The following is a 13,189-nucleotide window of genomic DNA, read 5'->3' as shown; positions in this document are numbered from 1 at the left end:
GCTCTTCACAATGGCTGCTCAATCTGAACCTCTTTCCACACTCTGAGCATTCAAAAGGGTTTTCCCCTCTGTGCGGGTTGACTCGATGCAGGTGAAGATATAGCGGCAGTCTCAGTGCTGGGAAGAATCCCACAAAGCATTTTCTGCGCCCAAGCAAGAACACTAGGATGAACCTCTTTCATTTGAATAAAGAAACAAGCCTTTACATTTTATTTATCTTTGGTCAGGTTCAGTAATGCGACAAAGTGCTTTGGCTTTGTGCTAGGCCTCGGAATCCTAGAATCAGAGCTTTTTTTAAGAAAAAGCCCCGCATGAACTCATTTGCATATTAGGCCACACACTCCTGATGTCAAACCAACCAGAATCTGTATGGTCCAAGTCAAAAAAGAAGTCCTGCCTAGAATTCCTCCCTACCCCTCACTTCCCAAGCAGTTATTGACAGTGGTGGAGTGGGTTTACTTTCTACTTGAGTGCGATGGAGGCAGCTGTGAGAAAGCCGCCTGCTTCTATCGCCCTGGCAAGGTGTGTGATGTGCCAGAAAGGAGAATTAAAGAAATCAACTGTGCAAGCCAATATTCAAATTATTGAAATATACACACCAATCATAGAAATATATATATTATACAATAGAATTCACACCATAAGAAAAAGATGAGATTGGATTTATATCCCGCCGTCCACTCACAATCTCCTTTATCTCCCTCCCCCACAACAGACACCCAAGGCCATTCCAGCAGCTGCAAATGGAGGAGTGGGGAATCAAACCCAGCTCTCCCAGTTAAGAGAGCTCTGGCTGACCTAAGGCCATTCCAGCAGCTGCAAGTGGAGGAGTGGGGAATCAAACCCAGTTCTCCCAGTTAAGAGAGCTCTGGCTGACCTAAGGCCATTCCAGCAGCTGCAAGTGGAGGAGTGGGGAATCAAACCCGGTTCTCCCAGATAAGAGAGCTCTGGCTGACCTAAGGCCATTCCAGCAGCTGCAAGTGGAGGGGTGGGGAATCAAACCCTGTTCTCCCAGATAAGAGAGCTCTGGCTGACCTAAGGCCATTCCAGCAGCTGCAAGTGGAGGGGTGGGGAATCAAACCCTGTTCTCCCAGATAAGAGACCTATGGCTGACCCAAGGCCATTCCAGCAGCTGCAAGTGGAGGAGTGGGGAATCAAAACCGGTTCTCCCCGCACACTTAACCACTACAACAAACTGGCTCTCACAGAAGCTGCCCTTTCAAAAACAACCTCTACCAGAGCTATGGCTGACCCAAGGCCGTTCCAGCAGCTGCAGCTGGAGGAGTGGGGAATCAAACCCGGTTCTCCCAGATAAGAGTCCACACACTTAACCACTACAACAAACTGACTCTTGACCAACAAAATTTACATCTCATAAGCATCCAGCATTCAACATAAATCACCGTGTATATAAATCACTTTCCTCCAGGTCTTTTTTTTTCCAGTTCAAAAATGCAGTCCAACTTCAGATATTATATCCATAAGTCCGGTAGAAAATCCACTTCAGTACTTCTTGTAAGAAATAAATTCAGGTTGTTTGGAATCCAGTGTAGCAATGTTCTTCCTTAAGTTGCCAAAGATGATGATGATATTAGATTTATATCCTGTCCTCCACTCCGAATCTCAGAGCGGCTCACAATCTCCTTTACCTTCCTCCCCCACAACAGACACCCTGTGAGGTGGGTGGGGCTGAGAGAGCTCTCACAGCAGCTGCCCTTTCAAGGACAACCTCTGGCAGAACTATGGCTGACCCGAGGCCATTCCAGCAGGAGCAAGTGGAGGAATGGGGAAACAAACCCGGTTCTCCCAGATAAGAGTGCATGCACTTAACCACTACAACCAAACTGGCTCTCAAGCGAAATCCTTATGGAAGAACATAAAAAGTGATTTATATACACGGTGATTTCTGTTGAGTGCTGGATGTTTATGAATTGTGTGTAGGTCTTGTTGACTGTATGGTGTGAATTCTACTGTATAACATATGTATTTCTATGATTAGTGTGTATCCTTCAATAATTTGAATACTGGCTTGTACAGTTTATTTCTTTACTTCAGTTGTTCCTGTGCGTTGCCAAAGATGATGGCGTTCCTTACTTCTTTGCTAGAAAGGAGAATCCAACTTCAGATATTATATCCATAAGCTCGGTAGAAAATCCACTGCAGTACCTCTTGTAAGAAATAAATTCAGGTTGTTTGGAATCCAGTGCAGCAATGTTCTTCCATAAGTTGCCAAAGAAGATGATGATGATATTGGATTTATATCCCGCCTTCCACTCCGAATCTCAGAGCGGCTCACAATCTCCTTTATCGGAGAGCCAGTTTGGTGTGGAGAGCCAGTTTGGTGTAGTGGTTAAGTGTGCGGACTCTTATCTGGGAGAACCCGGTTTGATTCCCCACTCCTCCACTTGCACCTGCTAGCATGGCCTTGGGTCAGCCAGAGCTCTGGCAGAGGTTGTCCTTGAAAGGGCAGCTGCTGGGAGAGCCCTCTCCAGCCCCACCCACCTCACAGGGTGTCTGTTGTGGAGGAGGAAGGTAAAGGAGATTGTGAGCCGCTCTGAGACTCTTAGGAGTGGAGAGCGGGATATAAATCCAATATCTTCTTCTTCTTCATCATCTTCCTCCCCCACAATAGACACCCTGTGATAAACAACCGTGACAGGCCCGGAATAGATAACCTTGAGCAGCCCGGAAGAGTGGGGGAGAATCCTCCCAGGGACCAAAGAAAGAAAACTGCAAAAACAGTGAAGTGGTTACGATTTTACAAAATTATATTTATTGAACCATTTTTATCTGTTTGTAACAAAGACACGAGAAGGTCATCACCCTTGAGACAATACGGGTGGTGCATCTAAGTCAAATGGACTGCTAAAGCCATGACGGACCAGAGCATCCCGGGGAAGGGGCGGGGGACACACACGCTAATTCCGTGGGAAGGAGGGGAGGTCACAATTCATCTGGATCTGCAGCTCCGCAATGCTGCGTGTTTCTAGCTAAGCCACTACAGTGTTTCTGTGGCTGTAGAAAAGCAGGCACAAAGAAATATAGGGGGAAGGGGGAATTCTAGAAGAATCTAGAATTCTGTTCTAAAGTACAATTCTGTTCCTCGATCTCCAGCACTCTCATCAAAAGGCTGCAACGCTAACGGGCCATGACTGATCTACATTGGGTCTCCACGGCCACCTCGAATTTTTAAGAAAAAAGAAAAGGAAGCAACCCCACAATGTGAAATGCATTTTTATAAGCGCATCTCTAAAAAGCACGGACGGGCCTGAACCTCTGCATTTAGGCCATTAAAATAGAAAAAAGGACAAGTCCGGTGGAAAGGTCTTCAGGCTTGTAGACCCCATTCGGGAAAGCAGCGAGAAGGAATCTGAAAGGCACAAGAGGAGGAGAGTTAAGAGAAGCCATGTTGGATCGGGCCAATGGCCCATCCAGCCCAACCAACAATCTGTGTCACACAGTGGCCAAAACCCAGGGGCCACCTCCATTGGGGCCAGAACTTCAGAAGCCCTCCCACTGTTGCCCCCCCAAATATCAAGAAGACAGAGCATCAATGCCCCCAGACATAACACGAGAGAAGCCATGTTGCATCAGAGTAATGGCCCATCCAGTCCAACACTCTGTGTCACATAAGAACATAAGAGAAGCCATGTTGGATCAGGCCAGTGGCCCATCCAGTCCAACACTCTGTGTCACATAAGGACATAAGAGAAGCCATGTTGGATCAGGCCAAAGGCCCAACCAGTCCAACACTCTGTGTCACATAAGAACATCAGAGAAGCCATGTTGGATCTGGCCAGTGGCCCATCCAGTCCAACACTCTGTGTCACATAAGAACATCAGAGAAGCCTTTTTGGATCAGGCCAAGGGCCCATCCAATCCAACACTCTGTGTCACGTAAGAACATCAGAGAAGCCTTTTTGGATCAGGCCAGTGGCCCATCCAGTCCAACACTCTCTTTCACATAAGAACATAAGAGAAGCCCTGTTGGATCAGGCCAATGGCCCATCCAGTCCAACACTCTGTGTCACATAAGAACATAAGAGAAGCCCTGTTGGATCAGGCCAATGGCCCATCCAGCCCAACACTCTGTGTCACACAGTGACCAGAACCCAGGGGCCTTTAGAAGTCCACTAGCAGGGCCAGAACCCCAGAAGCCCTCCCACTGTTGCCCCCCAAGCATCAAGATGACAGAGCATCACTGCCCCAGACAGAGTCTCCCATCAATGCCTTGTAGCTAATAGCCGCTGATGGACCTCTGCTCCAGATGTTGATCTAATCCCCTCAAATCAAGCCTAGCTCACGTCTGCCTTTTTCAAAAATTACAAGAGCCTACCGGCAGATGCACAGGGTAGCTAAGAATGTGCCGTGCGTGGGGAATGTGCAGCCATGGAGTTGAGACTGAACGCACTCTCTAGCAGTCACTGATCCCTTCCCCAATTCCCAAAAGAAGAAACCTCAAAAACTGTGCTCAGCTACACAAGTAAGATAGCAGACATTGGGAGGTATCTATTTAAAGCATGTTACAGGTCTGTTATGTTATATTTTGCTATGTGTTGTGTTATGTTTTGTGGTGTATGTGTGGTGTGTGAAGTTATGTTATGTGGTGATGATGATGATGATGAGGAGGAGGAGGAGGAGGAGGATGATGAGAGCAAGTCTGGTGTAGTGGATAAGTGTGCAGACTCTTATCTCGGAGAACCAGGTTTGATTCCCCCACTCCTCCACTTGCAGCTGCTGGAATGGCCTTGGGTCAGCCAGAACTCTCTTATCTGGGAGAACGGGGTTTGATTCCCCACTCCTCCACTTTAGCTGCTGGGATGGCCTTGGGTCAGCCATAACTCTCCTAGGAGTTGTCCTGGAAAAGGCAGCTTCTGTCAGAGCTCTCTCAGCCCCACGTACCTCACAGGACATCTGTTGTGGGGCAGGAATGTAAAGTAGTTTGTAAGCCACTCTGAGACTGATTCAGAGAGAAGGGTGGGGTATAAATCTGTTGTCATCTTCTTCTATTGGATTTATATCTTGCCCTCCACTCTCAATCTCAGAGTGGCTCACAATCTCCTTTATCTTCCTCCCCCACAACAGACACCTGGAGAGGCGGGTGGGGCTGAGAGAGCTCTCCCAGAAGCTGCCCTTTCAAGGACAACTCCTACGAGAGCTCTGGATGACCCAAGGTCATTCCAGCAGCTGCAAGTGGAGGAGTGGGGAATCAAACCCAGTTCTCCCAGATAAGAGAGCTCTGGCTGACCCAAGGCCATTCCAGCAGCTGCAAGTGGAGGAGTGGGGAATCAAACCTGGTTCTCCCAGATAAGAGAGCTCTGGCTGACCCAAGGCCATTCCAGCAGCTGCAAGTGGAGGAGTGGGGAATCAAACCCGGTTCTCCCAGATAAGAGAGCTCTGGCTGACCCAAGGCCATTCCAGCAGTTGCAAGTGGAGGAGTGGGGAATCAAACCCGGTTCTCCCAGAGAAGAGAGCTCTGGCTGACCCAAGGCCATTCCAGCATCTGCAAGTGGAGGAGTGGGGAATCAAACCCGGTTCTCCCAGATAAGAGAGCTCTGGCTGACCCAAGGCCATTCCAGCAGCTGCAAGTGGAGGAGCAGGGAATCAAACCCGGTTCTCCCAGATAAGAGAGCTATGGCTGACCCAAGGCCATTCCAGTAGGTGCAAGTGGACGAGTGGGGAATCAAACCCAGTTCTCCCAGACGAGAGTCTGCACTTAGCCACTAGCACCAAACTGACTCAAACTGGCTATCACATATTTTATCTGAGCAAGCAATAGCAGAGCGCCCGGCTGCAGAAAGATATACAGGCTCGGAGCCAGAGGTGCAGAAATGAACCACAGCACGCACAAGGGAACTCTTGGCAGCTCTGCACCAGACTGCGTGTGCATGGTTAGCTCCACATCCTTGCTCCTCTCACCAATTAGTGGTCCACTCCCCTTTCTTCTCCCCCCCCCACCCCACCACCCCAGTGGATTGAAACTAATTTAAAGCAGTGCTTATTCTGCAACAACTCTCCCCGTTTAGACAAACGTAGCAAGATGCCCCTCCTCCACCAGCAAGCGCTGCTTTGAAATGTGGAAGCGGAGGGCTGTTATATATTTCGGTGCAAGGATTTCCCTGAAGCAGCATGGCAGGGCATCGCGCTGAAGGTTGGGACGGGAGGGATGAATCTCCCCCCGCCCCCCCCCAAAAGAGATGGGATGCGGGCCAATGTGCAATTAAAGATCTGCTCGTCATTGCAAAAGTATGCACTACTGCAAGACGGATGGCCAAACAATGGCATAACACAAGGGAACTCCACTGTATCCTAATGTCTTCCTTTTTTTTTGCAATGGCAAACTATAATGGATGTTATAACCTCTTGAGAAACCATGCCCTCTCTTTAAACTAACAAAGCAAGAAAGTTACCTAGATTTATGGCACTTCACACCTATGACAGCAGTCTGCTCTTTTATCACCCTCCAGAGTTTTTTCGGCCCTGCTCTGCCCTAACACTAATAAACACAGATCCCTATTTGCGATTCTTTTAATCTGCTAAAAACATTCCCATGATTCCATTCTTCCCACTTATATTAAGAACTGCTGCTTCCATTCCCATTTTGTCTGATGAAGTCTGCTTAAGAGCATACGAAAGCTTACATTCTGAATTAAAACTTAGTTGGTCTTAAAGGTGCACTTGTCTACTGCTTTCTTATAGAATCATAGAGCTGGAAGGGACCTCTAGGGTCATCTAGTCCAACCCTCTGCACAATGCAGGAAACTCAAACACTTCCCCCTAAATTCACAGGACCTTCATTGCTGTCAGACGGCCATCTAGCCTCTGTTTAAAAACCTCTAAGGAAGGAGAGCCCACCACCTCCGGAGAAAGCCTGTTCCACTGAGCAATCGCTCTAACGGTCAGGAAGACTCAGAAACTCTTTTGATTTCATTTCAACCCATTGGTTCTGGTCCTGCCTTCCGGGGCCACAGAAAACAATTCCACACCATCCTCTACAGGACAGCCCTTCAAGTACTTGAAGGTGGTGATCCTATCACCTCTCAGTCGCCTCCTCTCCAGGCTAAACATCCCCAGCTCCTTCAACCTTTCCTCTATTGCTTCAAACCAACACGGCTGCCTACTGGGATCTATCTACAAGGGAACTCTGGCACAGACAAACCCATCAGCAGGTTGGATCTTGAGACCCTGGGGCGTGCATGGGGGGAGGGGGTGTCCCTCCACTGATTCCCCCTCTCCAGACACATCACAGGGACTGCGTTTCAAGGAGCATAACAGCCTTCAGTGGGACAGGGGAAGACAGAATATTTGATTTCTTAATATCCAATTTGATGTTTTCATGTTTTGACAGGATCACCAGATGAGCCCCGCTGGATCAGAGCAGTGGTCCACCTAGTCCAGCCTCCTGGCTCACACAGTGGCCAACCAGTTCCTCTGGAGGGCCAACAACAGGGCAGAGAGGCTGAGGCCTTCCCCTGATAAGAACCATAAGAACAACCAAGCTGGATCACACCAGTGGTCCATCTAGTCTAGTATGCTGTCTTACATAGTGGCCAACCAGTTCCTCTAGACAGCCAACAACAGGGCATAAAGGCCAGGACTTTCATAAGAACACAAAAGGAGCCCTGCTGGATCAGACCACTGGTCCATCTAGTCCAGCATCCTGTCTCACATAGTGGCCAACCAGTTCCTCTGGACAGCCAACAACAAAGCATACTGGTCAAGGGATGATGATGGAAGAAGAAAGAAGACGACTGCAGATTTATACCCCGCCTTCTCTCTGAATCAGAAGCTCAGAGTGGCTTACAATCTCCTATACCTCCTCCCCCCACAACAGACACCCTGTGAGCTGGGTGGGGCTGAGGGGGCTCTCACAGCAGCTGCCCTTTCAAGGACAACCTCTGCCAGACCTATGGCTGACCCAAGGCCATTCCAGCAGCTGCAAGTGGAGGAGCGGGGAATCATCCCGGTTCTCCCAGATAAGAGAGCTCTGGCTGACCCAAGGCCATTCCAGCAGCTGCAAGTGGAGGAGTGGGGACTCAAACCCGGTTCTCCCAGATAAGAGAGCTGTAGCTGACCCAAGGCCATTCCAGCAGCTGCAAGTGGAGGAGCGGGGAATCAAACCCGGTTCTCCCAGATAAGAGAGCTCTGGCTAACCCAAGGCCATTCCAGCAGCTGCAAGTGGAGGAGTGGGGACTCAAACCCGGTTCTCCCAGATAAGAGAGCTCTGGCTGACCCAAGGCCATTCCAGCAGCTGCAAGTGGAGGAGTGGGGAATCAAACCCAGTTCTCCCAGATAAGAGAGCTCTGGCTGACCCAAGGCCATTCCAGCAGCTGCAAGTGGAGGAGTGGGGAATCAAACCCAGTTCTCCCAGATAAGAGAGCTCTGGCTGACCCAAGGCCATTCCAGCAGCTGCAAGTGGAGGAGTGGGGAATCAAACCCGGTTCTCCCAGATAAGAGAGCTCTGGCTGACCCAAGGCCATTCCAGCAGCTGCAAGTGGAGGAGTGGGGAATCAAACCGGGTTCTCCCAGATAAGAGTCCGCACACAACCACTACGCCAAACATAAGAAGAGCCGTGCTGGATCAGACCAGGGAGGGTCCATCTAGTTCATCATCCAGTTTCACATAGTGGCCAATCAGTTCCTCTGGAGGACCAACTGCAGGGCAGAGAGGCTGAGGCCTTCCTCTGATGTTGCCTCACTGCCTCTGAATATGGAGGCTCCCCACAGTTACCCATCGGCAAGTACCCATGGACAGACCAGTGAACAGCTGTGTGAGTGTGAAATGGAATATCCCCAAGAACCTGAATTCAGCCACCCAACATCCCATGAAGTGCACAGAAGAAAAAACCACCAAGCGATTGCCCTACTTCCTCTTATATATGCATTTTTAAGAACTATATTCTCATCATAATTTGAGCAGAGGATGGATTTTGGTGTAGTTTGGTGTCGTGGTGAAGTGCGCGGACTCTAATCTGAGAGAACCGGGTTTGCTCCCCCACTCCTCTACTTGCAGCTGCTGGAATGGCCTTTTGTCAGCCAGAGCTCTCACAGGGTTGCCCTTGAATGGGTAGCTTCTGTCAGAGCTCTCTCACCCCACCCACCTCACAGGGTGTCCGTTGTGGGGGAGGAAGGGAAAGGAGATTGTAGGCCACTCTGAGACTCTGTCCTTGAAAGGGCAGCTGCTGTGAGAGCTCTCTCAGCCCCACCCACCTCACAGGGTGTCCGTTGTGGGGGAGGAAGGGAAAGGAGATTGTGAGCCGCTCTGAGACTCTGTCCTTGAAAGGGCAGCTGCTGTGAGAGCTCTCTCAGCCCCACCCACCTCACAAGGTGTCTGTTGTGGGGGAGGAAGGTAAAGGAGATTGTAGGCCGCTCTGAGACTCTGTCCTTGAAAGGGCAGCGGCTGTGAGAGCCCTCTCAGCCCCACCCACCTCACAGGGTGTCCGTTGTGGGGGAGGAAGGGAAAGGAGATTGTGAGCCGCTCTGAGACTCTGTCCTTGAAAGGGCAGCGGCTGTGAGAGCCCTCTCAGCCCCACCCACCTCACAGGGTGTCCGTTGTGGGGGAGGAAGGGAAAGGAGATTGTGAGCCGCTCTGAGACTCTGTCCTTGAAAAGGCAGCTGCTGTGAGAGCTCTCTCAGCCCCACCCACCTCACAGGGTGTCCGTTGTGGGGGAGGAAGGGAAAGGAGATTGTGAGCCGCTCTGAGACTCTGTCCTTGAAAAGGCAGCTGCTGTGAGAGCTCTCTCAGCCCCACCCACCTCACAAGGTGTCTGTTGTGGGGGAGGAAGGGAAAGGAGATTGTGAGCCGCTCTGAGACTCTGTCCCTGAAAGGGTAGCTGCTGTGAGAGCCCCCTCAGCCCCACCCACCTCACGGGGTGTCTTTTGTGGGGGAGGAAGGGAAAGGAGATTGTGAGCCGCTCTGAGACTCTGTCCTTGAAAAGGCAGCTGCTGTGAGAGCTCTCTCAGCCCCATCCACCTCACAAGGTGTCTGTTGTGGGGGAGGAAGGTAAAGGAGATTGTAGGCCGCTCTGAGACTCTGTCCTTGAAAGGGCAGCTGCTGGGAGAGTCCTCTCAGCCCCACCCACCTCATGGGGTGTCTTTTGTGGGGGAGGAAGGGAAAGGAGATTGTAGGCCACTCTGAGACTCTCTCCTTGAAAGGGCAGCTGCTGGGAAAGCCCTCTCAGTCCCACCCACCTCACAAGATGTCTGTTGTGGGGAGGGGGGAGGTAAAGGAGATTGTGACTGCTCTGAGACTCTGAGATTCAGAGTATAGAGCAGGATATAAATCCAATATCATCATCTTCTTTAAAAAACACACAAAACTGGGTATTTTTCAGTCAACTAATGAGCTACAAGGTCTTGGGGGTAGAGAAATAATCTTTAGAGAAAGGAGGAAAAAAAACCCAGGAATGTAAACCTGAGCAGCTGCCCGCCATCCTCCTCAGTGATCGACATCCGCGTCTTCAAACTGCCCGGCGACGGTTGGCGATGACGCATCCACCTCCATGCCATCTGGAAGGCAACGCAAAGAGAAGGAGGCAAGTTTACAAGCCACGGAAGAACTTGCGCCCCCTGCTAGCAAAAGTCTGTCAGTTCGAGTATTGTGCGGTCATGGGTGCGTAAGAGGCCTGAAGGGTCACTGTTGCACTCCACCCCTGACCAGGGCTGGCGCGTAGGAGTCGGCGAGGTAGGAAACTGCCTGGGGTGCCACCTCATAAGAACATAAGAGAAGCCATGTTGGATCAGGCCAAAGGCCCATCCAGTCCAACACTCTGTGTCACATAAGAACATAAGAGAAGCCCTGTTGGATCAGGCCAATGGCCCATCCAGTCCAACACTCTGTGTCACATAAGAACATAAGAGAAGCCCTGTTGGATCAGGCCAGTGGCTCATCCAGTCCAACACTCTGTGTCACATAAGAACATAAGAGAAGCCCTGTTGGATCAGGCCAATGGGCTAACCACTCCAGCACTCTGGGTCACATAAGAACATAAGAGAAGCCATGTTGGATCAGGCCAATGGCCCCTCCAGTCCAACACTCTGTGTCACATAAGAACATAAGAGAAGCCCTGTTGGATCAGGCCAATGGCCCATCCAGTCCAGCACTCTGGGTCACATAACAACATAAGAGAAGCCATGTTGGATCAGGCCAATGGCCCATCCAGTCCAACACTCTGTGTCACATAAGAACATAAGAGAAGCCATGTTGGATCAGGCCAATGGCCCCTCCAGTCCAACACTCTGTGTCACATAAGAACATAAGAGAAGTCCTGTTGGATCAGGCCAATGGCCCATCCAATCCAACACTCTGTGTCACATAAGAACATAAGAGAAGCCCTGTTGGATCAGGCCAGTGGCTCATCCAGTCCAACACTCTGTGTCACTTAAGAACATAAGAGAAGCCCTGTTGGATCAGGCCAATGGCCCATCCAGTCCAGCACTCTGGGTCACATAAGAACATAAGAGAAGCCATGTTGGATCAGGCCAATGGCCCATCCAGTCCAACACTCTGTGTCACATAAGAACATAAAAGAAGCCATGTTGGATCAGGCCAATGGCCCCTCCAGTCCAACACTCTGTGTCACATAAGGACGTAAGAGAAGCCCTGTTGGATCAGGCCAATGGCCCCTCCAGTCCAACACTCTGTGTCACATAAGAACATAAGAGAAGCCCTGTTGGATCAGGCCAGTGGCTCATCCAGTCCCACACTCTGTGTCACATAAGAACATAAAAGAAGCCCTGTTGGATCAGGCCAGTGGCTCATCCAGTCCAACACTCTGTGTCACATAAGAACATAAGAGAAGCCCTGTTGGATCAGGCCAGTGGCTCATCCAGTCCAGCACTCTGTGTCACATAAGAACATAAGTGAAGCCATGTTGGATCAGGCCAATGGCCCATCCAGTCCAACACTCTGTGTCACATAAGAACATAAGAGAAGCCCTGTTGGATCAGGTCAGTGGCCCATCCAGTCGAACACTTTGTGTCACATAAGAACATAAGAGAAGCCCTGTTGTATCAGGCCAGTGGCCCATCCAGTCCAACGCTCTGTGTCACATAAGAACATAAGAGAAGCCATGTTGGATCAGACCAATGGCCCATCCTGTCCAACACTGTGTCACATAAGAACATAAGAGAAGCCCTGTTGGATCAGGCCAGTGGCCCATCCAGTCCGACACTCTTGTGTCACATAAGAACATAAGAGAAGCCATGTTGGATCGGACCAATGGCCCATCCTGTCCAACACTCTGTGTCACATAAGAACATAAGAGAAGCCCTGTTGGATCAGGCCAGTGGCCCATCCAGTCCAACACTCTGTGTCACATAAGAACATAAGAGAAGCCATGTTGGATCGGACCAATGGCCCATCCTGTCCAACACTCTGTGTCACATAAGAACATAAGAGAAGCCCTGTTGGATCAGGCCAGTGGCCCATCCAGTCCAACACTCTTGTGTCACATAAGAACATAAGAGAAGCCATGTTGGATCAGGCCAATGGCCCATCCAGTCCAACACTCTGTGTCACATAAGAACATAAGAGAAGCCATGTTGGATCAGGTCAGTGGCCCATCCAGTCCAACACTCTGTGTCACATAAGAACATAAGAGAAGCCATGTTGGATCAGGCCAATGGCCCATCCAGTCCAACACTCTGTGTCACATAAGAACATAAGAGAAGCCATGTTGGATCAGGCCAGTGGCCCATCCAGTCCAACACTCTGCGTCACATAAGAGAAGCCATGTTGTATCAGGCCAGTGGCCCATCCAGGCTTCTTCTGATGTTCTTAGGTAGGCCTCGGCCTCTATGCCTTCTTGTTGGCCCTTCAGAGGAACTGGCTGGCCATTGTGTGAGTCAGAATGCTGGACTAGATGGACCACTGGCCTGATCCAGTAGGGCTCTTCTTAGGTTCTTTGAAGACCTTGGCCTCTCTGCCCTTTTGATGATCCTCCAGAGGAACTGGTTGGCCACCTTTTGAGACAGGAGGCTGGACTAGATGGACCCTAACTGGTCTGATCCAGCAGGGCTCTTCTGAGGTTCTTATCAGGGGAAGGCCTCGGCCTCCATACCCTGTTGTAGTGGTTAAGTGTGCGGACTCTTCTCTGGGAGAACCAGGTTTGATTCCCCACTTCTCCACTTGCACTTGCTGGAATGGCCTTGGGTCAGCCATAGCTCTGGCAGAGGTTGTCCTCAAAAG

The 13,189-nt window shown here is 50.3% G+C and overlaps 1 protein-coding gene across 1 annotated transcript in view; it reads right to left on the bottom strand.

Annotated features, from left to right (window-relative positions):
* Positions 1-2,750: 2,750 nt before the first annotated feature.
* The window catches only part of CLNS1A (chloride nucleotide-sensitive channel 1A), a 55,416-nt gene continuing 44,977 nt past the window's right edge, over positions 2,751-13,189 (bottom strand). Inside the window, exons 6-7 of the mRNA XM_060235023.1 lie at positions 10,415-10,509; positions 2,751-3,370 (exon numbers count right to left, since the gene is read on the bottom strand). Coding sequence (XP_060091006.1) covers positions 10,439-10,509 — 71 coding nt within the window. The 3' untranslated portion in view covers positions 2,751-3,370; positions 10,415-10,438. The remainder of the gene's footprint in view (positions 3,371-10,414; positions 10,510-13,189) is intronic.

The sequence above is a fragment of the Heteronotia binoei genome, chromosome 3, assembly GCF_032191835.1.
Source record: "Heteronotia binoei isolate CCM8104 ecotype False Entrance Well chromosome 3, APGP_CSIRO_Hbin_v1, whole genome shotgun sequence".
NCBI classification, from domain to species: domain Eukaryota; kingdom Metazoa; phylum Chordata; class Lepidosauria; order Squamata; family Gekkonidae; genus Heteronotia; species Heteronotia binoei.
Note: the sequence above shows the minus strand (reverse complement) of the source record. Positions and strands in the feature narration are given on the sequence as shown.